The following is a 26,382-nucleotide window of genomic DNA, read 5'->3' as shown; positions in this document are numbered from 1 at the left end:
TTCCAATTGTTCATTCTGTAACTGTTTATTATAGTATTAAAAAAGTTAAATGTGGAAAAGCAAAACAGACAAAAACATGCTTTTTAAATGTTCTTGGCTGAAATAGTCTCTTGGGATGTTCAGACTATTGTGCATATATTTACATGAAGAACATTATAAATAAAAATAATAAAATAAATCTCAGCCATTCACATCTAGACAAAATCAGATAGAAACAATACAGAACAATATAAAGAATGAAAACACATATGCATTTTTTTCTTGAATGTGAAACTGAAAGAATCTGGGGATCTGACATCTATTTGCAAAAGAAACCTTAGAAGAGTAAGAAAGCACTCCTCCATTTGGAGTAATAAGCTATGTTCTGATTCTGAGGGGAGGAGAAGGAACTCAAGTTTCTTCCTTAGCTCACTTATTGAGAACATAGTAGCCACACATTTGTTGGTGAAGATTATTAAATACTGCCAAGAGACACAAGCATCTGGACATGGATACAGCAATGAATACATAGAGACATCAGTCTACATATATTTTAAAAACAATATACTTCCATTAACCAGATAATATATAATAACTCATTTACTTCATAGTCATCTGTCATAAAGGTATTGTTGTATAACTTCAAAATACATTTGTAGACTTTAAAATTATAAGGCTGATTCATGTACATTGATAGACTGGCATATCATAAGAATTTAGATGAATTTATAAAGAAGATATTTTACCATCAAGGCACAATTAAAGTATATAATAAATATGTAACATGATACAGAGAAATAAGGCTCATGCTCTTCACACTGACATTGACATTTAAAGCAATCTCTGAAGGAAATGCCTAATCATTCAAACTTCTCATCTTGAAAGTAGTCCGCACTGTTGAGATAGTCTTGAAGTTGGCCATATTTCTGCATATTCAACAGAAAAGTAAGTTATTTTATTCAAAATAGTAAATAATCTAGATAACTTTAAACTATTGATGCAAACATTTTGTGATATAAGAACAGAAATAATTTCTTTATAAATAGAAACTCAATTTCAAATAAGCATTTTTAACTCAGAAAGTACTGGAAGGAAATCAAATACTATTAATCTTAAAACTCACAAATTATAATTGTAAATTACTTTAATAAGTAATTCTACAAAGTTTGTGGGATATATATAATATTAATATATATAAACTAATGTACTTATATATGTATACACATACACACACACACACGTGTGTGTGTGTGTGTGTGTGTGTGTGTGTGTGTGTGTGTGTGTACATACATAATGCTGATGGTTGTCTAGGTATGGAACTATAAAAAGGTACTTCACCTGTTACTAGAAGAACAGAGCACAGTCTGACTACCCTAATGACAATCAGTGTCATAAAGAAATACAGATGCTGTTAGAGGGTTCAGAAAATAACCCTCTAGCAGACGTGAAAGAGTAAGCTGTCCTAGATAAAAGATTTTTTGGCAAAAAGTTTGTGGCAAAAGTCTTTTGTAAGAGTTAACAGTGACATGACAAGAAAGTATGGGATGGCTGGAGAGATGGTGTAGTGGTTAAGCTGCAAAGCCAAAGGGCCCAGGGTTGACTCCCCAGGACCCACGTAAACCAGATGAACAAAGTGGCATATGTGTCTAGAGTTTGTTTGCAGCAGTCAAAGGCCCTGGCACACCCATTATCTCTTATCTGCCTCTTTCTTTCTCTCTCAAATAAATAAAAGTAAAATATTAAGAAAGTATGGGATTTAATAATATTCTGAGGTAACTTGCTAAAAAATGAGGTAGGGATAAATCAAGGAGTTTAAGGTCAGAGAAGTAAAAGTATGAAATTCCAGATGGAGTTGAGCTGTTATTTGACAGGAAATGGAAAACTACTAAAAGCTTGGGGACAGTATCAGCCTTATCTGAGTTGTATTTTAAGAACACTGGTTAGCCATTTTAGAATGGTCTGACAATGACTTGAGAACCTACGGTAACAAAATATGGCATGAGGACTCAAATTTGACAACAAAGAATATGGAGTACAATGGATAGAGTAAAACATGTTAAGGATAATTGAGGGATGGCAGATTTCAAGACAAGAAACATGAGTTCAAATTTAGACAGAGTTCAGTGGTTACTTCAGTTGAGGAGACTGAAGTATTTAATGGTTTCTTGAATTGTTCAATCTATGAGTTCCGAAAGAAGATGGGAAAGACCTTGGCTTTTGTGATAAAGGGATACATACATCACGAGACCTCTCATGTCCTCAAGATCTCTGACTGCAACATTTTCTTAGGAAAGAGGGAAGAAATGAACAAGATAGCAAATAATCTATAGACTACTTAAAAGACTTTTCTTGAGCTAGTACTTAGGTTTCCTCAGATATGGGAAACCTATACTTTAAGCTTACTTATTTTATACCTTTTAATAGTATCATTGTTTTTGGATGTGTGTACTCATGTTCAAAAGTGTGTGATTGGGTGTATACATGCCATTGTGTGTGTGTGTGTGTGTGTGTGTGTGTGGTGGTCAGAATATACCTTCAGGTGTTGGTCATTGCCTCCTACCTTATTTTGAAGCAATTTCCCTAGTAATTGTTTACTGTTGCTTTCAACAAGCTATCAGACCCACAAGCTTCAAGGGATTCTCCTGACTGGCTCCCTTGTTGCTACAGGAGCAGTGGGATTACAGATGAGTACACAGCATTCAGGTTTTACATAGTTCTAGGGATCCAAATTCAGGAAGTCACACTTACATGGCAAGCGCTTTATCAACTGAGCCATCTCCCCAGCCTACACTATCTTTTTTATATTGTTACTTGATTATTTATAAAATTATTTTAGAAAATTAAAATCTGAGCTATAATAAGAGAAGAAATTAAAAATCTTTCCTTGCTTTTATTACAAATTCTAGCTATCATTAACTAATCATTTTCTAATTTTGGGACCTATTATATATCATATCCAAGTTACTACTTACTATATATTTTATGGATGAGAGAAAAAGGCTTAGAAAAATAAAATAACTTGCTTTCAAATTCTACTGCTAGCAAATAAAAGAGCAAGTATTTAAATGTGTGCTTTATAGTATGCTATTTCTGAGTTTTAAATGTTACAGTAGCTTTTGTGAGAAAAAGGAAAAATCACCAAAGGGAAAGTGAACCAAAGAAAAGGTACTTACTATTCCTCACTATCTTTTCCACCTAAAGATGCAGCTCCCGTAGCTCTTCACAGTATATTTTGGGAGTTTGTGTCTTACTTTTATAACAAAGAACTCTTTCTTATAGTTCCAGATGGACATGCTGATAAAATTGGGCAGTATTGTGATGATGGACTTTGGAGTCCTCTACTCAGAAGGAGCAGTTTAGATTCCTTAGAAGGGCAGAGGTCTGCCAAGGAAGTTTCAGAGGTTGATGGCAGATCCAGTACAACAGAAATTTGAAGTAGGGTCCTCTAATTTGCTTAAAAACCAAAAAGTATCTCCTATCTTTAATTTGCTCAAGAACCACTCAGTTTTTAAAATATTGTGTGTTTCCAACTTCAAGGACTTCATTAAGTTGGTGTGGGGTGGTCAGGGATTCCATATTTTCCAAACTATTATAAGTAATTCTGACATAGGTCATTAAGGGTAATGTTTTGAGAAATACCAAATCTAAAGGGCAGAGAAAATAAAAAGATGAAAAAGTTAAGATGTTATGGAAAGAAACAAGATTTAAGACAAGGAGTGGCTAATTACAATTTTGAATTCTTATTTATATTCTGTTTAAAATTATTTAAATACAGATGTAATACTGGCATTTGTGTTAACATCCTTCTTTCACTTCCTGACATTCATGCTTCCATCAATTCATCCCCAAAACATATTAGAACAGTTTAGAAAGATTACATTTTTACTTTATTATAATTTCCCTATGATTTGTTCTTTTCATACATTCAAGTTACTTCTACATCCCTTTAATACTGAATTAAAAAAAAAACAGATAGTCCTAGAACAATGAATATGAGAAATAACAAAAATGAGGTTTGGTTTTTGGCAAGCAGACTGAGATCTCTGAGCTAATGGAACAAAGAGGCTTAGAGAAAAAGAAGACAGGTAGAGGAGTTGCTGAGTATGAAACACAGGTAGGGAACAGAGAGGAACAGTTTATGCAAGAGAAAGGAAGGGAGAGGCATATTTCAGGACAGAAAGAGCCACAGAGAGACTGGCATTCCAGTGCCACAGAACCCATATATTCTATGGGTAACTGTATTCTATGAGTAACTGTGGCTACATGAGTGTACCCCCAAAAAGTGTACATCACAAAACACAACCAGTATTGCCTCTCAAGGACACACTAAGAGGGGAGACAAGAATGAGAAATGTTAGAGGGTTTAATAAATTTGAAATTTCATCATAGTACAGAAGGCTACACATGAGTTTACATTGGATATAAACTTCTTGGTTTCTAGGAAATGTTTTGAGAATGTCTGTAGACAAATATTACATTAAGTGGTGGCTAGCTCAAAGAATTAAAGTTCTTGACTATATTTATATGGAAAAAAGTACATATTACCATAAACATATGCCTTGAAATGCTTTTAAGATCTAATGTTAAATGCTACTCTTTATGTATATTAAAATTTGACTTTATTTCCTTAAGAATCTTTTTCTGGGCTGGAGAGATGATTAGGAAGTTAAAGTAACTTGATTGACAAGCCTGACACCCTGGGTTTGATTCCCCAGTACCCATGTAAAGCCAGACACACAAAGTGGTGCATGTGTGTGGAGTTCATTTGCAGTGGCAGGAGGCCCTGGGATACCCATTCATTCTCTCTCTCTTTCTCTTTGAAAATAAATAAATAAAAATATTTTTTAAAAAAGAATCTTTTTCTTAGTTCAGATCCCATTTATTGTCTTAAATCTTGTCAAGCATCTGTCTTCTAAGTTATATGATTTAAAAAACAATTTTTGTTTTCTTGCAAAATTAATGGATCCAAATTATAAATATATGTATATCTAATTATTGTATATACAACATACACAGTGATTTTTTGACTCAGGACACAATCTTTAGTAAATGTAGTATACTAGGCTGGGGCTCAATTGTACAGCAATTGTCTAGCATGTACAAGGCCTTAGGTTCATTCTCAGATACTATAAAAATTGTGTCATATTTATAAATGTGATTTTCTATTTCCACTTCATAGTTTGCATCCCTTAGGGAAATCAATAAAAGCCCTTAAGAATTTAATGTCTAAGAATATGAAGACAGAATTACTACCCTTCCCTGAAGTCAGTGGAAAGCAAGAAGGATGGTGGTGGAGCAAGCAGCTGGAGCAGGAGGAGAAACAAAATAAAAGATAAAAATCTGGGCAGAGGGTTGGAGAAATGGCTTAGCAGCTAAGGCACTTGCCCGCAAAGCCAAAGGACCTCGGTGTGATTCCCCAGGATACACATAAGCCAGATACACAAGGTAGCACATGAATCTAGAGTTCTTTTGCAGTGGCTGGAAGTCCTGGCATGCCCATTCTCTCTCTCTGCCTCTTTCCCACTCATAAATAAAAATGAAAGAAAATATTTTTTGAAAAATCTTAGCAGAGACATTTCCTCCTACCCAAAACTGACTGCTAACCCCACAATGCATGACCCATATACCCCAACAAGGAGGATCCCTGTAGAGAGGGAAGGACAGGGAAGAGGGTAACCATGGTACCAACTTGACCGTATTCACCTGAGTACAAAAATTTTTAAAAATGAAAATGCTGAAAAATATAAATAAATCCTGTTCATTTAAATATTAAAAATAATCTGAATAGAGTAATGGAGAAAGTGAAGACTAAAGAATCAAGATATCAATAGGCAGGCAAGATCACTGGTTGGTGGTTGAAAGTGGGTGGGAACTGATAAAAGAAAAGCAAATGTGATGTCATTCTCTGTATCTGGAGACTGCTACAGAACATGACATTTACTGAGATATCTCTGTGTTCTCTTTTTCTGTTCCTTTGCTCTGTAGATAAGCTGAGTGAATTTCTGGAACATCATGGCATTTATTTACGGTTGGACAATGACAAATATGAAAGGGGTAGGTAGAAGAAAAGAAAATATAAACAGAAAGAGAAGAATAGATTCTCTTAAAAGTTCACTGTCTTCAAATGTATATCTTTCTGTTGACCATGACTACATTCCAGGTTCTGGAGAGTGACAAGATTCTTTGGTCTTACCGTTTTAATCCAGCCATCCTCTTTTAACTTATGAATAATTCTTTCCACTGTTTCTTTAACCTGTTCATCTTCAACTTCTTCTATTTTTGCAATGGAACAACATTCTTGATATAGTTTGAATTTAAAATGTTTAAGGTCATGATAAATTCTGGTACGATCAGCACAAATTCTGCCAACATTGAAAACCTAAATTGAAAAATTAAACACCTCACATAGGAAGTAAATAATATAAAGCAATCTATATATAGCATTTCTGGTTATAAGATTTTTTGCCATTATAGAGCCAAATAAATGCATTATTACTTTTATTTTAAACACTTGTAAAATGATTCCTTCATCTCTTATTTATACAATCAGTCAACAAAAAACTTCTGGCCTTGTTAAAGTGTTAGGCTAGGAACAGGAGATAAAAATGATATATTATTTTCATTAGGTAACACACTTTGGGAGAAGGATAAGTGATTATAAAACAATGTGACAAATGCTGTATACAAGATGCTATCAAGATTTCATCTAACCCAATGCAGAGAGAAAAAGGCTTCTCAAGTCACTGATTATTGAAGTATGCCTTGATAAGATAGCATTAGCTAAGTTTAGGAAGGGAGAAGTTGCTTATAAGGCAGAAAAATGGACACACATGAAGACAAGAGAAAGCATGCAAAGTATGGGATATACACACTTCTTGCATTAAAAATGTTCACTCCAATATTAAGCATTCGTAGTTCTTTACCAAATAATGTCCCCAAATACTGTGAAGTAAAATCTACTTGGTATTTAGGCTTGCTTATTGCTTGAATCAATGAATGCATCACATGTGAATTAACACATTATTTCATTGTCTGCTTGCCATAAAAAAATTTAATTTTGGGCTGCAGAGGTGGCTTAGTGGTTAAGTGCTTGCCTGTGAAGCCTAAGGGTCCCAGTTTGAAGCTCGATTTCCCAAGAATCATGGTAGCCAGATGCATGAGGGGGCTCATGCATCTGGAGTTCGTTTGCAGTGGCTCAAGGCCCTGCCATGCCCATTCTCTCTCTCTCACTCACTATCTGCCTCTTTTTCTCTCTGTGTGTCGCTCTCAAATAAATAAAAAAATAATAATTTTGATTTTACATGGACCTATAGAATTCTATGATTAATTTTTGGGAAATCAAGTAATCACAGCATTTGCCTTTCAGAATATTTTAAATGTTAATGGTATGCAACACAGCTAAAACAAGAAGATGGGATCATTGTACTGGCCAAGTGTGGTGGTTTGATTCAGGTGTCCCCCATAAACGTAAGTGTTCTGAATGCTCGGTTCCCAGCTGATGGAGATTTTGGAATTAACACCTCCTGGAGGCAGTGTATTGTTGGGGGCAGGCTTATGGGCATTATAGCCAGTGTCCCCTTGCCAGTGTTTGGCACATTCTCCAATTGCTGTTGTCCACCTGATGTTGGGGAGGGAGTGATGTCCACCCTCTGCTCATGTTGTCATTTTCCCTTCCATCATGGAGCTTCCTGTTTAGTCTGTAAGCCAAAATAAACTTTTTTGTTTTCCTACAAACTGCTCTTGGTCAGGTGATTTCTGCCAGCAATGTGAACGCAACTGTAACACCAAGTTAAATATATCTTCACCTACATTCTTCTTAACCTACATTATTTTGTTGTAGAAAATATACCAGAAAGGGCTCTAAATACTATGAAATGACCAATCATGTTATCATGGTACAACTTGAGGAGATAAACTTGCTGATATTGGTTCTTGTCTCTCTGTGTGCCCAAGTTCACTAGTGAGCTATGCTTTCATAGGGTAGTACAAGCTGTATAGATTTTAATATTTTTGAAGCACAATAAAAGTGAATGCAGAGAAAATAATGCAACAAGTAAGCAATAAGATAAGCTTATGCTTTCAAAATCAATTCAAGTCATATTGTAATTACACAATTACTGTGCAGCATCTAAATTTGATGTGTTGTTTTCATGTGAAGACATTTTGAACATTTCACCACCTTTGTTAAAATCCCTAGAAGTTGAAGAGCATGTTGTGCTTTCTTCACATGCTATTTTGAAAATCTCCTTTTCAGATCATTAGGAATATTATTGTGCCTTCATTGTTTATAAAGTTATAACTTTTCCATTTCAAAATTATCAAACCACTTCTTGTAGTGGATAATATTTCAATAATTTCCCTAGAAATATATACAACTTGAGTAACATGATACCACAACAGCAGTGGCTTCCCAAGATCCCTCTGTGTCTCCATTTCTGTCCTCAAAGCATATTCTGCAGAAGTTTCCTACAGCTGTTCTAGATAAAGTGCAGTCCAACTATACTGTGATTTGTTGTTCAATCACATTTCATTCTATATCTCCACAAAAGAATTTGTCTATATTGAATTCTTATGTAAAAAAAGGTGGGGGGGGGCTAGAGAGATGGCTTAGTGGTTAAGCACTTGCCTGTGAAGCCTATGGACCCCAATTTGAGGCTTGATTCCCCAGGACCCACATTAGCCAGATGCACAAGGGGGCACACACATCTGGAGTTCATTTGCAGTGGCTAGAGGCCCTGGCACACCCATTCTCTCTCTCTCGCTCTCTGTCTCTTTCTCTCTCTGTCTGTCGCTCTCAAATAAATAAATAAAATACATAAACAACAACAACAACAAAAAAACAAAGAAAGGGGAGTTGTTTAAAAGTTCTCATTTTTAGTCAGGCATGGTAGCACATGCATTTAATCCCAGAAATAGGATGACTAGCCAGAGTTTAAGGCCACCCTGACACTACCTAATGAATTCCAGGTCAGCCTGGGTTACAGCAAGACCCTACCTCAAAAAAACAAATAAAAAGTTATTTTCATATTTTTCCGAGAGAGAGAATTGGCACACCAGGGCCTCAGCCACTGAAATCAAACTCCAGACACTTGTACCACCTATTGGCTTCACAGGCAAGTGCCTTAACCATTAAGCCATCTCTCCAGCCCCTAGTTCTTAATTTTAAAACTGAGTATGGTAGACCATATCTGTAATCCCAGCACTTTGAAGGATGAGACAGGAGGACTGCTGATCAACTGTGAGAATATGGCCAGAATAATCTACACAGAAAGTTCTAGGCAATCCTGTGCTACAGAATGAGTCCTTTCTAAGAGACAGAGAGAAGGAGAGGGAGAAGGAGGGGGAGGGAGACAGAGAGGGAGAGGCAACAAAATCCTTATTTAAATTTCTTTTCTTGTGGGAACAAAAGTATCCTTTAAAAATACGACTTCTTTCCATATATAAGTCCTGCCTTCTTAGTATCTACTTACCCTTATTTAAGCCTGAAAAGTCCCAAGTTACCTTTAGAATGCTCCCACACTATTATTCCGCTGAACATGGAAAAACCTAACTTCATATAAGGAAGCCTAACCCTATAAGGTCCATATAACACTTGGTACATGTGATAGGTGTAATATTTCAATTGGACTTATTTCCTCACACCATTCCTGTTCTCACTATAATAGACTTTATCATACGATTTGACATGAAAAGAACAGTACAGCTTACACTGCAGGTAATTTGTATGTCTTAAAATAGGTAAAATCGATCTATGCTTTGACTAGTTTCCTTAAATGTTCAGGAATATAGTGACTATTTCTATCCAGTTATATTTTTTGCAATAAATTATTATAGTAAGAAAGATGTATCAAATTACCAGAGAGAGAATAACAAATCCTAAGAGGAGTGTTCACAGAGCTGGTCAGCTGATGGAGCATTAGGGATTGCTGATCACTATACAGGGTTCACACAGTTCTGTGAGAGGAACTCTGGTAATAATGAGTTATTTCACTGTATCAGTGTGATGCCAGTGGTCCTATATATTCAAAGACTGGAAAAAGAGTCAAAAACTCTCACTAAATTTTCCTAAAGCAAAGATGCTAAATTGCATGGCAATAGAATGAACCTAATTTATAAGAAACATAATATGAATGTATAATTTAACACTGGCTAACTAAGGCAAGAAACAGAATAAAACACATTATACAGAGTTGGTATTATACAGCTAACTGTGGGTCACTTTTCAAGTTCTATCTCTGGGCTCTTTTGTAGATATGAGGAGCCAGCTCCTCCTAGAGGGTTAAAGTATGGAGAATAAAGTAAAAAAGAGGCCCTTAAGAGAAGGCTTTCTTTTTGTTTCTAGGTCTTCAGAAACAGATTGTGCAACAGGTAACTGAGGAATCCTATTTACCCTTCGTTTACTATTTTCCCCCATGGACACATAGCCATTGTCACGTGCTCACATCAGGCCTCAACACACATCTGAAGGAATGCAGGCTGACTCTAGGCAAACCTGAAAAGTTTCTAGCATTGTTTTTAGTTCTCAAAACTACCTTTCAGATTCACATCTCTGTTTTCCCCAAATTTACTTACTTCACCACATTCTGGTGATCCAAAGCCTCTCATTTTGGTTCCTGACTCAACACTGCTGTAACTAACTACTCTGTCCCATTAATTCCACTTTCTGTCAAAGCATCCTTTATTTCAAAGAAGTTAATATCTGTAAGCAAGGCAGAAAGTTTTTTATAAACATATTCACTTTTAAGTAAATTCTTTGAAACTATTATCTGAATCCATACAAAGAATTTTAGTTAATCCTAGGGTCTTAATTTTATGTAAACACAAGCAGAAATACAAAATGGAGGCTTAGTTTTCAAAATATCCTGAGGCGGTGTGTCTGGGGTGGAGGTGGGCACATCTTTAATGCTGAAGAATATAAATAAATTTGCCTTTTTCTTCCTTCACATGCATGCACTGACACTGGTTTAATGATTCTTTTTTAAGATTTATTTTTATTTATTTATTAGAGAGGAGAGAGAGAGAGAGAATGTGCATGCCAAGACCTCTAGCCACTGCAAATGAACTCCAGACGCATGCACCACTTTATGCATCTGGCTTACATGGGACCTGTAGAATAGAACCTGGGTCCTTAGGCTTCTCAAGCAAGCGCCTTAACCACTAAGCAATTTCTCTAGCCCTTCTTATTTGTAAAGAAAAAATTACTGAAGAAAAGCTAATATTAAAGAATTTTAATCATACCAATATGCACAATAGTTGGGTTAAAGTTTGTATATATCTATAAACACATGTGTATACTCTTCTTATACAGATTGAAGGGCAGTGCCTATACTACTTATTATTACATCTTCATCTAGCATCATTTCAAAATAACTGCAATAAATATTATTTAAGTGCTTGTATTATATCCTATCGATTAATTTTGCATATCACAAATGATTATATCACTACCATAATATTTCATTTAGAAAAAAGCTAACTTATTTCCATAGATGCCAGCAGAGAGACAGCACCAAACAGCCAGCAAGCACCAAATACTAACAGCCAGAGCCTCAAATTCCTTTCTACACACATTAGGGCTGGACTATGTGCCTCTTCTCCAGTAGGGCTCTGCCTACTAGAGACTCAAGTTACAAGCTCAATCCTTAATAAAACATACCAGACGGGTGTGATGCACACCTTTAACACCAGTACTAGGGAGGCAGAGGTAGGAGGATCACTATGAGTTCATTCAAGGCCATCCTGAGACTACATAGTGAATTCTAGGTCAGCCTGAGCTAAAGTGAGACCCTACCTCAGAAAGAAAAAACACCTGAGTCTATGGGGGCTATACTACACTATAATAGTAGGAAAGGAAGCCATAATTTATTTTCCTATGCACTATCAATATGGTGGATTATCTACCATGGAAGTTTGCCACTTGGGTCAAATTTTCCTTTGGGGGCTGGAGAGATGGCTTAGTGGTGGGGGTGCTTGCCTACAAAGACAAAGGACCTGGGTTTCATTCCCCAGGACCCACATAAGCCAGATACACAAGGTGGAACTTGCCTCTGGAGTTAGTTTTCAGTGGCTAAAGGCCATGGCATGCCTATTCTCTCTCTTTCTCTCTCTTTCTGTGTGTCTCCATCTTCCTCATTCTCTCTCAAATAAATAAATAAAATTAAAATGTTTTCCCTTTGAATTCAAGTGCACATGTGCTCCCTCAGTCTTAGATCTCCCTCACTTTGCTCATATGGTACAGTCCCTCCCCAGTCTGTGTGATGCACAGATGGAGAACATATGCACTGATTTTATCCCAAAGCATTAAGAAGGAATATGATATATGGTATGTTTTTCACATTTAAAAGTTTGCACTGGGGTTTTGTATATATTTCCGTGGTGGAGGGCTTGCACTAAATTCAATCCCCAGCCACCCCCATTCCTACACAAATACTGTTCCACCTTTCCTTGCATTCTTTTTTCTTGTAGTATTTTCTCTATCTGTGGAAATTACTTAAAGAGAAAGTTTATAAACTGAAAATTTCCAGATGCTAAAAACTGCAATAAGAGGAAAAAGTACCTGTTTGTCATGTGACATGAAGTCATCTGTTTCCATGGTCTTACTGTTATAAAGCTCTCCTGACAGATGCACTAGAAATTTACAGTGGCGATGCAATCCACAAGCCTGGCAGCAACAGTTTTCAGGATTTTTAAGATGGATACTTAAAGTAAAATAATTTTCAACCCGCTCCTAAAAAGTTTAAAAATTAAATGTAGATTAAAATAAAAATAACATAAGAACATAATAAAATCAAAGCTGATCTTGCTGGGCATAGTGGCACACAGTTATAATCCCAGCACTTGGGAGGCTGAGATAGGAGGATCAGGCCAGCCTGAGTCTACATAGCAAATTCTATATCAGCCTGAGCTATAGTGAGATCCTACCTCCAAAAACAAACAAGCAAACAAAACAAACAAACAAAAAATGATCTTAGAAATTAATTAGGAACAGATATGGAAACGAAACATTATATTTTTTCTTTAAGACTGAGCAGAATAAGCAGTTTTAAACATATTTTTTAATTTGGAAAATGAAATTTTAATCTTGGCTACTAAAAGAAACCAGAATTATTTGATAGACTTTGATTCATTCCATTTTAATAATCTCATCTCTAATTAGCATCACTTAGGTATTAACTAAAAGTGGGAAAGAATAAACCACAAAAAATAAAAATAAGATGAATTCACTTAAGTTAAACTAGTTAAAACTTTTTAAAAAATAAGATTCATTTTTATTTTATGTATCCTACAAAATATTCCAGAAAGAATCTGATCCTTCTGTTAGCTACATACTTTTGTGAAAATAAATATAGTAGAATTAGCATTGATTCAGTGCAATATTGATGTAAGTCTTATAAGATGGACTGTCAATAAGTAAATAAATTGAGAATACACTTGACATGAATAAACTTTATTAGCTATGAAGTTACTTGTGCTTGTGTGTTTTTGCTTATACTCTAGACCTTTGCATGACACTGCTCTTTTAATTAATAGTATAGATTATGTTTTTCCCTTAATATTTAAAGTTCACACAATGAGCAAGTTATTATCATGGTTACTAACACATTCACACCCTTCACCAGCCTGGTACCAATTAAGAATACAATACCCTGATAGTTTTTACACCGTGTCATCCAAAGATTTTTAATCTACCTTTCCTATTTCTTATACTTCATGATGCTCAACACATTGTCACAGGCTGAAATCTATAATAAGTGACTAACCATCTTGCCTTTCTGCTTATGTGGTACTAAATGGTACTAAGTGGCAAAAGCTGAGATAAAAGCTCATAGTCAGTGTGATTTTGTGAATGACTACAGTAGAATGCACTGGACATATAAGTGATATATAGACTGTGGTTAAACTAGTGAGATCTTTTTCATATTATTTGTCTTTAGCAGTATAACTCAGCTTATTTTAAGACTGCACTGAATTATCTATCTGTCTAATAATTTCAAGGTAAGCTATCATAGTGCAGCAAAGCATAACATAGCACAGAGTCAAGAGTTTTAAAGATCTCTCAAGTACTGACTTGTCTAATTACTATCTGTAGAACTCTTTGTTATTTGATTTTTCTGAGTTATACTTTTCTCAATTATAAAATAGAGAAGATAATATGTCCCTTTGTCAGAGGGTTACTTTGATGATTAAATATTTTGCTTGCAAATTATTTGGCAAAGGTTATGTATCCAATAAATAAATACCATTTTTCTTTCTACTAAAGAAAATAATAATTATGCAATATCATAATAACTATGCTATGCATTTTATCTGCAGAGTAAATATAAATGTCTCTTCAAGGTAGGTAAAAATTTTTCATCTGTAAGGTAGAAACTAAGGTTCAGAGAAGTTAAAATACTCCAACTAAAAAGATATATACACTGTAGCTTTAACCCTAAGCTATACTTCAACTTAAAATCTTACAAATTCTGTACCCTCATAATGGTCTCTTAAATCTAGCTATCTATTGCTAATTTATCATCAGGTAATTCATGGCTGGAAAGGTCTTAGATGAAACCAAGACTTCTAAAATAAAAGAGGTAAAGTCATTAATGATTTAAGTGAAGAGATTTTTAAAAAATATTTTATTGGGCTAGAGAGATGCCTTAGAAGTTAAAGCACTTGCCTTGGAAGCCTAAGGATCCATGTTAAACTCTCCAGGACCCACATAATCCAGATGCACAAGTCGATGCAAGCACACATCTGCAGTTTGACTGCAGTGGCTAGAGGCCCTGGTACACGCATTCTCTCTCTCCCTCTCTCATGAAAAAATTGCAAAGAAACCTATTTATTTATTTGAGAGAGAGAAATGGAGAGAGAAGGGGGGGGAGAGAATGGGTGCACCAGGGCATCTAGTCTCGGCAAACAAACTCCAGACGCATGTACCATCTTGTGCATCTGGCTTTATGTGGGTCGCAGGGAATTGAACCTGGGTCCCTTGGCTTCTCAGGCAAGCACCTTAATCATTCAGCCATATCTCCAATTGCGCTGAAGAGATTTTAAGAAACTTGAACTTCATTATCTGTCATTTTCCCCCTTTCTAATTATTTGAAAACAGACAATTAGAGGTAGGGGTGACCTTAAAAGTCACAGAGTACATCTCCTACCACTGCCAGTATAGATCATAAAATAGAAGAAATCTTGAGGTTATGGAATCTAGTTAATCTTATATTCAAAATTCCTGCCAGGCATGGTGGTGCACACCTTTCATCCCAGCACTTGGGAGGCAGAGGTAGGAAGAACACTGTGAGTTCGAGACCAACCTGAGACTACATAGTGAATTCCAGATCAGCCTGGACCAGAGTGAGACCCTACCTCAAAAAAAAAAAAAAAAAAGGAGAAAAAGGCATATCCTGTGGGACATGGTGGCACATTCCTTTGATCCCAACACTCTAGAGACTAAAGTAGGAGGATTGGTGTGATTTTGAGGCCAGCCTGAAAATACATAGTAAATTCCAGGTCTGCTAGGGCTAGAGTAAGACCCTGCCCTGGAAAGCAAAAAAAAAAAAAAAAAGCAAATCCCAAGGTTTATAAGATTACACCATTTGAAGGTAGAGAGTATATACAGCAATAGGTAACTCAAGGTTTTCTACACTGTTTTGGAAATCTAACATGCTAGGAAGAACAAGTATTTCATGAGAAGAGAAGAAGCTTCATAGTGTTACAAGTATTACATTGTAAATTAAACCCATTGCTGCTAAAACTTCATTGTCAATGGAACTTTGTTTTCATAGTCATAACAACTACTTTTATTTCTCTTCCTCCTTTTTTAAAAAAATATATATATATTGGGCTGGAGAGATGGCTTAGCAGTTAAGGTGCTTGCTTGTGAAGCCTAAGGACCCATGTTCGACTCTCGAGGCCCTGCATAAGCCAGAAGCAAGGTGATATAAGTGCACAAGGTCACACATGCGCACTAAGTGAAGCACGCATATGGAGTTCTATTACAGTGGCTGGAGGCCCTGGCATGCCAATTCTCAATCTCTCTCTCACTCTTGTTCCCTTGCATAAAAAGGTCATTCTGTTGGGCATGCTTCAAAAAAAAATGGTCACTCAAACCTCTTAAAACTGTTGTCACTCAAACCTCATAAAAACAGAAAATGGAACTTTTTTTTCTGGAACAAACAGCATCTCAGGGGACAGTCTCTTCATTTTAAAGGATAGGCCAAGCCCTAGGACTGTTCTAAAGTTATTTATCATTTAAAGCCACATAATTATAGATAGCCTTTAGAAAATGTACAAAGAGTATGTTTATTATTTATCCAAGAAAATAACAATACTTCAGAAGATTATGCCATTTGACTGGATACTGAAATCCTGAGAGGCCTGCTGCCCCAAGGCCCTTTCCAGAGATTCAAAAACAGGCTGCATACCTTATACTGCTCTTTCCATCGACTTCTGGCAGCTAAATTCTCTAGACGGGGTTGAATAAAGTGATTATCCAAATAATAAAGAGATGTCAACATATCTTGTGCATATGATTTTTGCCTGGTGCCATCTTCAGGTGTTGAACAATGTAAGAAAAGCAAATGTTAACCATGTAAGATATTGAAACAACTGAATGATGTAATTATCTCTTCCTATAGTTTCAGAAAGTTGATTGGTCAATTGTAAATATTTTACATTAGAAAACATTAAAGTAAGAAAAATTCATCATAGGGAAGAAAGTATGGTAAAATATTCTATAGTTCTCTTTATAAAAAACTTTTTATAATTTTGTGATAATAAAAAAGCATGATATGAAAAAAAGCTTATTCTTTCTGAAGTGTTTGAACACTTAGTACAGCCTTAGTTGTGTGCGGTGCCTTTTACCACATTTCATTCAGGTTTCAATTTAAAACTTAATGCTTGAGAGATATCATTTGATAATCAACCTAACAAATACTAACCATGTTTTATATTAATACATTTCCATGTCTTTTATCCTAGAAGGAACAATGGACAAGCCTTAAGAATGCTTTTTCTTGGACTTGTTTTTTCTAGTTTTAAAAATAAGTGTGTTTAAAACTTAGGAAAAATTTCAAAATTGTTCCATTTATATGATTAGCTTACCATACAATGTTCCCAGAAAAGATTCATCTAAAGCATTGATCAGAAGAGCCTTCACAACTCTTTCAAAGTGCGTATAGTGGTCACTGAAAGAATCTGAAATTAATTTAAAATAAGCATTAGGATTTAGCAGACAAACAATTCCTAAACTATGAGTAAGTTACATCTCCAATGATGAGTGACTTGTTTGGTAACTAAGAAAATCTCGTTTTCCAAATTACTAGTTTCTAATACAAAGTTTCAAGATGTTATCTCAAATGTTTCCGAACTTACTAAGGAAAAATTCTCCAGCACCCCTCCCCGCTTTGATACAAATGCTCATTAAACAACATCTGTCCAATCCTAGGCACTGTGAAGACACATTAATTGCAGCATGGTTATTTCTGGAAATGTCAAAGATGTTTAACAAAGGATTAAAGAAAAGTAGGATTACTAGAAATTCTAGCTTTACTTAAAAATTAAAAAGACAAAAAAGCCAGGCGTGGTGGCACATGCCTTTAATCCCAGCACCAAGGAGGCAGAGGTAGGAAGATCGCCATGAGTTTGAGGCCACCCTGAGACTACATAGTGAATTACAGGTCAGCCTGAGCTACAGTGAGACCCTGCCTCAAAAAACAAAAAACAAAAAAAAAAGAAAAGAAAAAAAGTTAAAAAAGACAGTTGGAATTGAACATGGAGAAGTCTTTATGCTTATATTTTGGTTGAAAAAAGATGTTTTATAAGTGTTCTTGACTTTAGGGGTATTTTCAATATCCAAATTTCACTATCACTCTTCTAAAATGAAAGTTATGGAAGTTCTAAAGTGATCAAGACAATACTAAAAATAAGGGTCAACAAGTGATAACTTGAGCTGGCTAGGGTTGTCAGGTTTTTGATGGATTATCATCACTGGAAGCCACAAAAGAAATGAGCATACCATTAGTGAATATGGTACTCTCTTAAAAATCAGCAGAGCATATATACAGTAGTCAACATTTCAAATGAATTCATCTTTGAGTAGACTTTCACCAAATTATGGATATAATACAGAATTGGTATGTAATTTTGTGTTAAAATTCATCTGTACTCAACTTAGCACTTCCCATATTGTATTAAAGAAAAGTTCTTTTGGGACTGTTAACAGACATGTCAGGAAAAAAAAAGTCAAATTCATCCCCTATATACCTAAATTTAACTATGAAACAAAATGCAGCCAGTGTTTCTTCGCCACATTAAATCTATCAGTCTCCAATATCCAACATTGTCTGCCACTGTTAGAAACTACAGCTCTATTATAAAGACCCTGATAAGGGTTTCTTTAGGATAGGAGGAAATGGAAAAGGACAGGCAGGACTCATTCTGGGAGTTTTTCACATTTCCTAACCACAGAGTCTCTCTCCCATCAATATGCATCAGAATATTCTTTAAAGAAGGAAGAAGTCCTGACCATTATATTTGAATGGAAGGGTGAGTGATGATCACTATACTCCTGGTATCTCTTATTGAAGAATAACATTACTGAGCAAGTATTAGCAAATACTTACATGCACTGCTTTACTGCTCACAAAAAGCCAATATGGAGCTATTACTACTGTTGGCTTATGTTTAGCTAAATAAACTGAAATACAGAGATGATGAAAAAGTATGCCAAGATCACACAGCTAAGTATTAGAACCAAGGAAGTCTGCCTCCAGATTCTGTGTTCCAACCCCCTACATAGATGTAGTTATGCATGGTAGTTAGATTTGTTACTAACTTACAGAATACATAAGTTAGATGTGGATTGAGAACTGGAAAAAATAAAATGAAAATTTCTTATCTGGAAAATAAGAAAAATGAACATTCTCAATGACAAAATGAGTAAAATCACACAAAGAGGAGAGTACCAGGCTTAGACCTCCTCTAGAACTAATTCTAATTCTTATATATTTGTGTAGAATATTCTAGGTAAATTACTTAAAATTTCCCCCTGATGATTTTCATTGTTGTGTACTGTTTTATGTATTTCAATTTTATGGTAACTTAAAATTTTTTTTTTATTAGTTTTCTATTCAGCAAATACAGGCAGTTTGGTACCATTATTAGGCTCATCCGTGACCTACCCCCTCCCCACTGGCCCCTCCTTGTTGAGTTATATGGGTTGTGCATTGTAGAGTTAGCCCACAGTTATTGGTATGATAAATGTCTCTGCATATCATGACCCAACATGTGGCTCTGACATTCTTTACACCCCTCTTCTGCAAAATTTCCCTGAGCTATGTTGGGTTCATTTTTGGTCTGCTTCAGTGATGAGGGGTTGGGGGCCTCTGAGGCTCTGGCTCTCTGATTTGGTAGTTGATTTTTCTCTGTGTTGGTCTCCTTCCCCCTTGTGCTGGTATCCGGTTTTTAAAATTTTTTTTTGTTTATTTTTATTTATTTATTCGAGAGTGACAGACAGAGAGAGAAAGGGGGAGAGAGAGAGATAATGGGTGTGCCAGGGCCTCCAGCCTCTGCAATCGAACTCCAGACGTGTGAGCCCCCTTGTGCATCTGGCTAATGTAGGTCCTGGGGAATCGAGCCTTGAACGGGGGTCCTTAGGCTTCACAGGCAAGCGCTTAACTGCTAAGCCATCTCTCCAGCCCTATGGTAACTTGTTTATGTGATACAGCAAGGGTGGGGAGGGAAGAAGGGAGAGAGAGTATTGACATCCCAGGGCCTCCAGCCACTGTAACCAAACTTCAGGTGTGTGTGCCAAATGGTAACTTGTTATTTCTGGTAGTTCTTCACATATTTATGCTCCCAAGTAACTTTCAGGGCTGTTTTGTAAAGTTGAACCAAAAAATAGTTTCAGAATAAATAAGTTCTTATACTACATAATTTTCAGAATCATGCTTATCTCTCCATTTATTCATTATTCATGTTGTATTTTGCAGCAAAGTTCACTTTTGTATTTATAAAGTCATGCTTTTGTTTTTTATTTTATTTTATTTTATTTTATTTTATTTTTATTTATTTATTTATTTGAGAGCGACAGATACAGAGAGAAAGACAGATAGAGGAAGAGAGAGAGAATGGGTGCGCCAGGGCTTCCAGCCTCTGCAAATGAACTCCAGACGCATGCACCCCCTTGTGCATCTGGCTAACGTGGGACCTGGGGAACCGAGCCTTGAACCAGGGTCCTTAGGCTTCACAGGCAAGCGCTTAACCGCTAAGCCATCTCTCCAGCCCTGCTTTTGTTTTTAAGAATGGAGTTAGAACTTTATTTTGTTACCAGTATACATGAAATTTTCTTTGATTATTTCTTCTAAGTATTTATTGCTAGTATTTAAAAAATGGTTTTAAAAATATTTTATGGAAGCAATTAACACTGCATACCAAAGTAGGATTTTTGTTTTGAGGAAAGTACACAGTTGTTGCATTTGGGGCAAAGTCTCATTTGTCATTAAATCTACTTTACTTGAAAAAAATAATAACAAGTTATGGTTATTCAAGGGTATTAGTCAACATCTGCTCATAAAAGAACAAAGTGAGACTGCCACTTCAAGAAGAATTCACTGCATTGGTTGGCAATGATGAAAAAAATTTAGGTAGAAATTTCAATTCTGAAAAACTTGTATGTGGTAGCTATGAATGTGACAGCATTGAATACTACTGTAATACTCTGATGAAGTAACATTATAAATCAAAAGAAAATTTTAATTATATATTGGTATTGTTACAAAATCACATATGGGTAAGATATCCAATCTAATAGCAAGAAAGAGGAATGTATTATAATGTATCAAAAGTTCATTTAAATGGTTTTTGATTCCAGATTACAACTAATATTTAGGAAAATAGCATTAATAAAATTTTGGTGTAGTGTCAAATGAGAACATCCAAAATTATTTTGGAAATTCCATTAAATATCCCTTTTTCCAGCTACCTATCTGTGGGAGGCAAAACTATTTAATACACTTACATAAAGCATATTACAAAAGACTGAAAATAATCCAGAAATAAGAATCTAGTCACCATCTATTAAGAAGGATACCATTAAAGGTATCTAAAAGAATGTCATTCCTGTTTGAAATGATTACTGTTCATGAAATGGCACTTATTTCAATATGAGTCATAAATATTATTTTAATTAAATAAATTAACATTTTAAATTGTAGTTCTATAGTGGTAAATACTGACAGGGTTAGCATGATGTAATCAATGCTTGTTTGTTGGGATAAATAATTTTTTAAATTTGAAAAGGGTTCTTGAGACTACTGGAATAAACTATTTGAAAGACAAGATGACAAGATATCTGAAAATGAAACACAGTTTATAATCATGACTCAGAAGATGAGTTAAACTAAATTAAATGGTCAAGGTGATGCTTGATATAATGAGTTTAACAAGTGAAAAAATATTGTCTTGATATGTAACTTACAAAGAGAGTTCTGCTTTACTAATTTCAGTTGCGACATAGTCAAATTTTCACCTCGTTGATTTTTAGTTTCTTCATCATACTCATCTTGCACTACAAAATCATCAAGAATATAATCATCTCCATATTCATCATATTTGTAGTCCTCTGCTTCTTCTTCCTCACTCTCGTCACCAGTGCTTGGGCAAGATTCCTTTTCAGAGTTCTAGTTAATTAAAATAAATGCTTCATTAAAATTGTGCCTTTAAAATTGCTAGTATGAATATAAAATTAAAAGATTAATTCTGAAAGCAGAAAACAATCCACAGAATAAAGTTCATATTTTAAGGCTAAAAATAAGAAATTTTGTGATGTCAAATACTGAACTTAGGAACTTAGGAACATGCCTTGCTTTGGTGGTATAAAATAACTAAAATGGACATTAAGATAAATAGAGGGGCTGCAGAGATGGATTAGCCATTAAGACAGTTGCCTGAGAAGCCTAAGGACTCAGGTTTAATTTCCCAGTACCCACATAAGCCAGATGCACAAGGTGGCCCATGAGTCTAAACTTCGTTTGCAGTGGGTAGAGGCCCTGGAATGCCCATTGTCTTTCTCTCTCAAATAAATAAATAAATAAATAAATAAATAAATAAATAAATAAATAAATAAATAAATAAATTTAAGTAGATAAGAACAAGAAAGACCATAGAAAACAAGTCTTTCAATTTTTTTAAAAAGGGGTGAGAATGAAGTTCAAAATACAGTATTAAATAAAATAGTGCAATCAAACATACCCAATAATACTTATTTAAAAATTCTAGACTTACTGAAAAGCAGAAATTCAGTATTTTATTTATAATAATTACTTTTCAAATAAGATTTCAATGACAACAAAATCAGCAAAATCAAAACACACCTCAATATCTCTACCACTACTGCGTCTCTGGCGTGATCTTTTTGAGAGTTCTTTCAGCTTCTGGTGGTATTCTCGTTTTCGAGCAGCTAATGCTTTCTCAGGGGTTTCTTGCTCTGTTTCACCTGAAGAACACTCATCTTCAACCACCCTGCGTGGACGTTTCACACCTACTTTTCTAAGTAGGATATCACTACCATCACTCTCATCACTGTCATACATCACAGAGGATAGCCGTTTTCTTGTCCCTGGCTTGATGTGTTCATCTTCAAAATCCTCTTCTATGATTGGTCCAGTGTGTTTGTTGAGGTCCTCCTCCTCCTGGCCTGGGTGCTTCTCATGATCTAGTAAGTCACTGTGCTCAGTTTTGATCATTTCTTCTTCATATGTTAAACTATTGCAAGTGTTAGTGAGTTGTGTACCTCCTTTGCTCTCAACTTTGATTAATTCAAGGTCTCCTTCCTTATGTGGTATCTCATGATTATTAGGCTTCTTATTGCTATCTAGTTCTTCTTCTTCTTCTTCATCATCATCATCACTTTTACCACTGTCCATCTCTTCATCACTATCAAGTTTTTGGTCACACTCAAGCTCATCATCACTCTCAAATAATTGAGAGATGCTTCTTTTGGTCCGCCGCCAATCAACTCGCGATTTTTGCTCAGGCACTTTAGTTTTAGAACTTTTCCTTGTTTTTGGTCTTCTAATATGTACCATTTTCACTTAGCTTCCATAACATAAAGCTATTAGAAATATAATAATGACAACCAGATTACAGCAATGAATATATAAATGCTATACATTAATTTGGTTTCATTAAATAGTCTACAAAAGCAAAATCACATGAAATAACTAAGTAAAAGTCATTGTACAAATAATTTATTGGATATTTATCAAATAATTATATAACACTTGTTCTGAATTGTGCTGACAGGGATTCACAGGAAATTATTTTTGTGCCTTTTAGAAAACTACTGCCTATATGTAAAACAAAAAACATATAAGGGCTGGAGGGAGATGGCTTAGCGGTTAAGCGCTTGCCTGTGAAGCCTAAGGACCCCGGTTCGAGGCTCGGTTCCCCAGGTCCCACGTTAGCCAGATGCACAAGGGGGCACACGCGTCCGGAGTTCGTTTGCAGAGGCTGGAAGCCCTGGCGTGCCCATTCTCTCTCTCTCCCTCTATCTGTCTTTCTCTCTGTGTCTGTCGCTCTCAAATAAATAAATAAAAATTAAAACAAAAAAACATATAAACATAAAATTAAGAAAAATTCAAAGCATTCAGTATCCACAAGTGACAAAAATAACTGCTATAGAAATGTAAAGCTGCAAGAAGATTAGTAGAGCAATTAATTTACTGAGGTTTACCTTGAACACATGTAATCAGATGTAGTACTGAAAGATTACTTACATTCAGAAAGAAAGAATGAAAAAAAAGTAATTTCAGGCTCATAAAAATTGTAAGAGCAAAACTTTGGCATTGTTAAATGTATCAGGTTTAATAAATAAGATAATTAAATATAAAAAGTGTTTCAGATTGGCAAAATAGAGACAAGGATAGAAAAGAAGAATGATATTACAAAGATGATTCATCCTTAGGCAAAGGAGGATTCTGAGCAGAGAAATCAATTGATATATGAAGGAAAAATCAATTTACCTGAAGTTACAAAATAGTATCTGACATAAAAGATGGTAATGCAATAGAGAGATATAACCTATCCATTGAGATTCTAGCCTCTATATTTCTAAGAAAGGTGGCCATCCGGTTAAACCATTAAAAATTAAAACATAAAGAAACATGACTAACCATCTCATAATGTGGTCAAGTGAGAAAAAGAAATATTTCATGGCAAAGCACAGCATAGTATTAGCAAGAAAACCCAAATTTCTATTTAAAAAAGAGTATATTCCAGTAAAATTATTACAAGCACATATTAAAATAAGTACTGAAGCCGGGCAAGGTGGCACATACCTTTAATCCCAGCACTCGGGAGGCACAGGTAGGAGGACTGCTCTGAGTCCTAGGCCACCCTGACACTCCATAGTGAATTCCAGGTCAGCCTAGGCTACAGTGAGACCCTACCTTGAAAAACCAAAAAAAAAAAAAAAAAAAAAAAGAAGAAGAAGAAGTACTGACAGGTAAAATAATTAGAAATTTGGCAACACACATGATTTTCTGTGGTTGCTAAGGAATATAAGTATGACAAAGAGAATGACTTCATAATACATGTTTAAGGGTTTATATACTCAACTGAATGCTTCAAAGAAATCACCTTAAAAGATACTTATGCCAATATTTCCACCACAATACACAGAATATTACTGTTTTTTTCTACAAAATATAAAAATATATAGAAAAACAAAATACAACACTGAAAATTTAAGACTATGTGAACAATTACTTTTATTAATATATCCTGAAAAGTCAAAACCATTATGAGCATTGGTGTTATCATTGGACCAAGTTTATAGCTCTGCAAGATGAGTACTTAGGAGATAGACACCACTCATTTGATTGTACAAATTTTGGTTATAAGAAATGAAGTCTCTGATGTGAAAAACAGTTTGAGGAATTTGACCACTTAAGCAGGTACATTTTATTTAAATAAATCTAGGTTCACTTGGCCCACTGCAAAATTGCCAGGTTCTCTCTCTCTCTCTCTTGAAATTGTTATTTCTATGTGTAAAAAAATACAACCTGTTATTGAAAATGACATTTAGAACCTGGTTTGGCTCTTTTAAAATTGGAGATATACTGATTAGCTGGGGAGGGGAAAATGACAGACGGAAATGGTAAATGGACATGGTAGAGAAATAAGGAAAAAGGAAAAGAAAAAAAAAGAAAAAGAAAAACAGATTCCATGAGCATGAGCTCAGGAATCAGCATTATCATGAGTTTTATCATTGTTAACAGCTATGGTGGCTGCCAAAACACATAAACAAAAGATAATACATATTCTGTGTTCTTTCTCTCAAACTAACTCTACAAGTAGAATAAGGCAGTATGATGATGGCAGAGAAGAAAAATTCTTTGAGAATTTGAGATTCTTATTCAAGAAATTATTCAGAAATTGCTAACTTGCTATGTTATGGATGTTGGCAGGTGCTAGTTTACCCATTTAAGATGTAAATAGCAGCAGAACCTCAAGCTATTATCTGAAGTTCTACTAGAAGGAGTTCATTGTGATTTGTACACCACCATTCCCCCCTCCCTGATGTTTTCTTTTATATGGCAGATTTGAGGGGAAACAATGAAACAGTTATCAAACATCTACCAAAATGCTAATACCAGTTCGGGGCAATGGCGCTCATGAATAAGGTCAATCTCTCTCCCAAGGAGCTCACAATCTCAAGAAATTACTAGGGACATCTAGCCGAGCTAGCACAATGCACGACTGGAGGGCTGCGGCAGTCGACCCTGATGATCACGCTAGGAACCGAGAATGGAGAAGAAACATACCAAGAGGCGAGCCGGTTCCCCCGACTCGTTTCATTACTAGACATCTGGCACAGTGGATGCTGTCAGCCCGACATCATGAGCATGTGTGACACCTGTATTAAGTCCAGCAGGGATGAGCGGCGAAGGGGGGTATCAGATCGTCTTGCTGGTGAACCCCAGGGTCACGTTCATACCAACCTGGCTCTTTGGCGGGGCGCAGGCCCCTCGCACCGCCCATCCGGGCCTTGGCCTCCAAGGGGGAGGTGCGCTGTCACTAGGAGTCAGGACCCTGCAATAGAGCTCGGCGATGACGCGTGTCCCAGGAACCCGGTCCTCCGGGGCCAAGCGCCCCACGTCAGTAAGGGGCAGGACTCCCACAGACGCGCAGGTGAGGTCAAAGCTGTCCCTCTCGACTGAAGACCGCGGTCGCCACAACTGACAGCGCTCGCGGGAATTTGATTTCCGGGCGGACACGCCCCTCTAATCAGCCCTCAGCCACCAGTTTGAGAGCTACTTGCCGCGGAGAGCCCGAGGGCGCACCGCCCTCCCGCTCTCACTTTTCAAAGCGCCTCCACCTTCCTCTCCGCCTACGCCCGGGCGCCAGAGGCGTGAC

General features: G+C 35.9%; 1 protein-coding gene across 3 annotated transcripts; it reads right to left on the bottom strand.

The window, feature by feature from the left end:
• Ccdc82 (coiled-coil domain containing 82) lies at window positions 1-26,382 on the bottom strand. 3 transcript variants are annotated; one of them, XR_006636346.1, is made up of 9 exons: window positions 25,968-26,382; window positions 22,338-23,077; window positions 21,443-21,644; window positions 17,068-17,160; window positions 16,389-16,513; window positions 12,536-12,706; window positions 6,173-6,358; window positions 3,153-3,623; window positions 1-905 (listed from the first exon to the last, which is right to left on the bottom strand). XR_006636346.1 is itself a non-coding variant. In XM_045146597.1 (8 exons), exons 2-8 carry the CDS (start codon window positions 23,049-23,051, stop codon window positions 840-842), a joined length of 1,557 nt encoding a protein of 518 aa, XP_045002532.1. In that variant the 5' UTR covers window positions 23,052-23,077; window positions 25,791-26,382; the 3' UTR covers window positions 1-839. The 3 variants fall into 3 exon arrangements, 2 of the variants coding, with proteins under 2 accessions (XP_045002532.1, XP_045002531.1); XM_045146597.1 differs by lacking the exon at window positions 3,153-3,623 and having other exon boundaries at window positions 25,791-26,382; XM_045146596.1 differs by lacking the exon at window positions 3,153-3,623.

Source organism: Jaculus jaculus, chromosome 3 (assembly GCF_020740685.1).
Source record: "Jaculus jaculus isolate mJacJac1 chromosome 3, mJacJac1.mat.Y.cur, whole genome shotgun sequence".
NCBI lineage: Eukaryota > Metazoa > Chordata > Mammalia > Rodentia > Dipodidae > Jaculus > Jaculus jaculus.
The sequence above is the reverse complement of the archived record's forward strand: the minus strand, read 5'-3'. Positions and strand labels throughout refer to the sequence as shown.

Coding starts and splice junctions, on each gene's coding strand:
- Ccdc82 (XM_045146597.1), bottom strand. CDS start 23,051: ATGGTACATATTAGAAGACCAAAAACAAGGAAAAGTTCTAAAACTAAA. Junction 17,161..21,442: donor AGTAAAGCAGAACTCTCTTT/GTAAGTTACATA, acceptor AATTAATTTCAG/ATTCTTTCAGTGACCACTAT. Junction 12,707..16,388: donor GATGGAAAGAGCAGTATAAG/GTATGCAGCCTG, acceptor TAAACTTTTTAG/GAGCGGGTTGAAAATTATTT.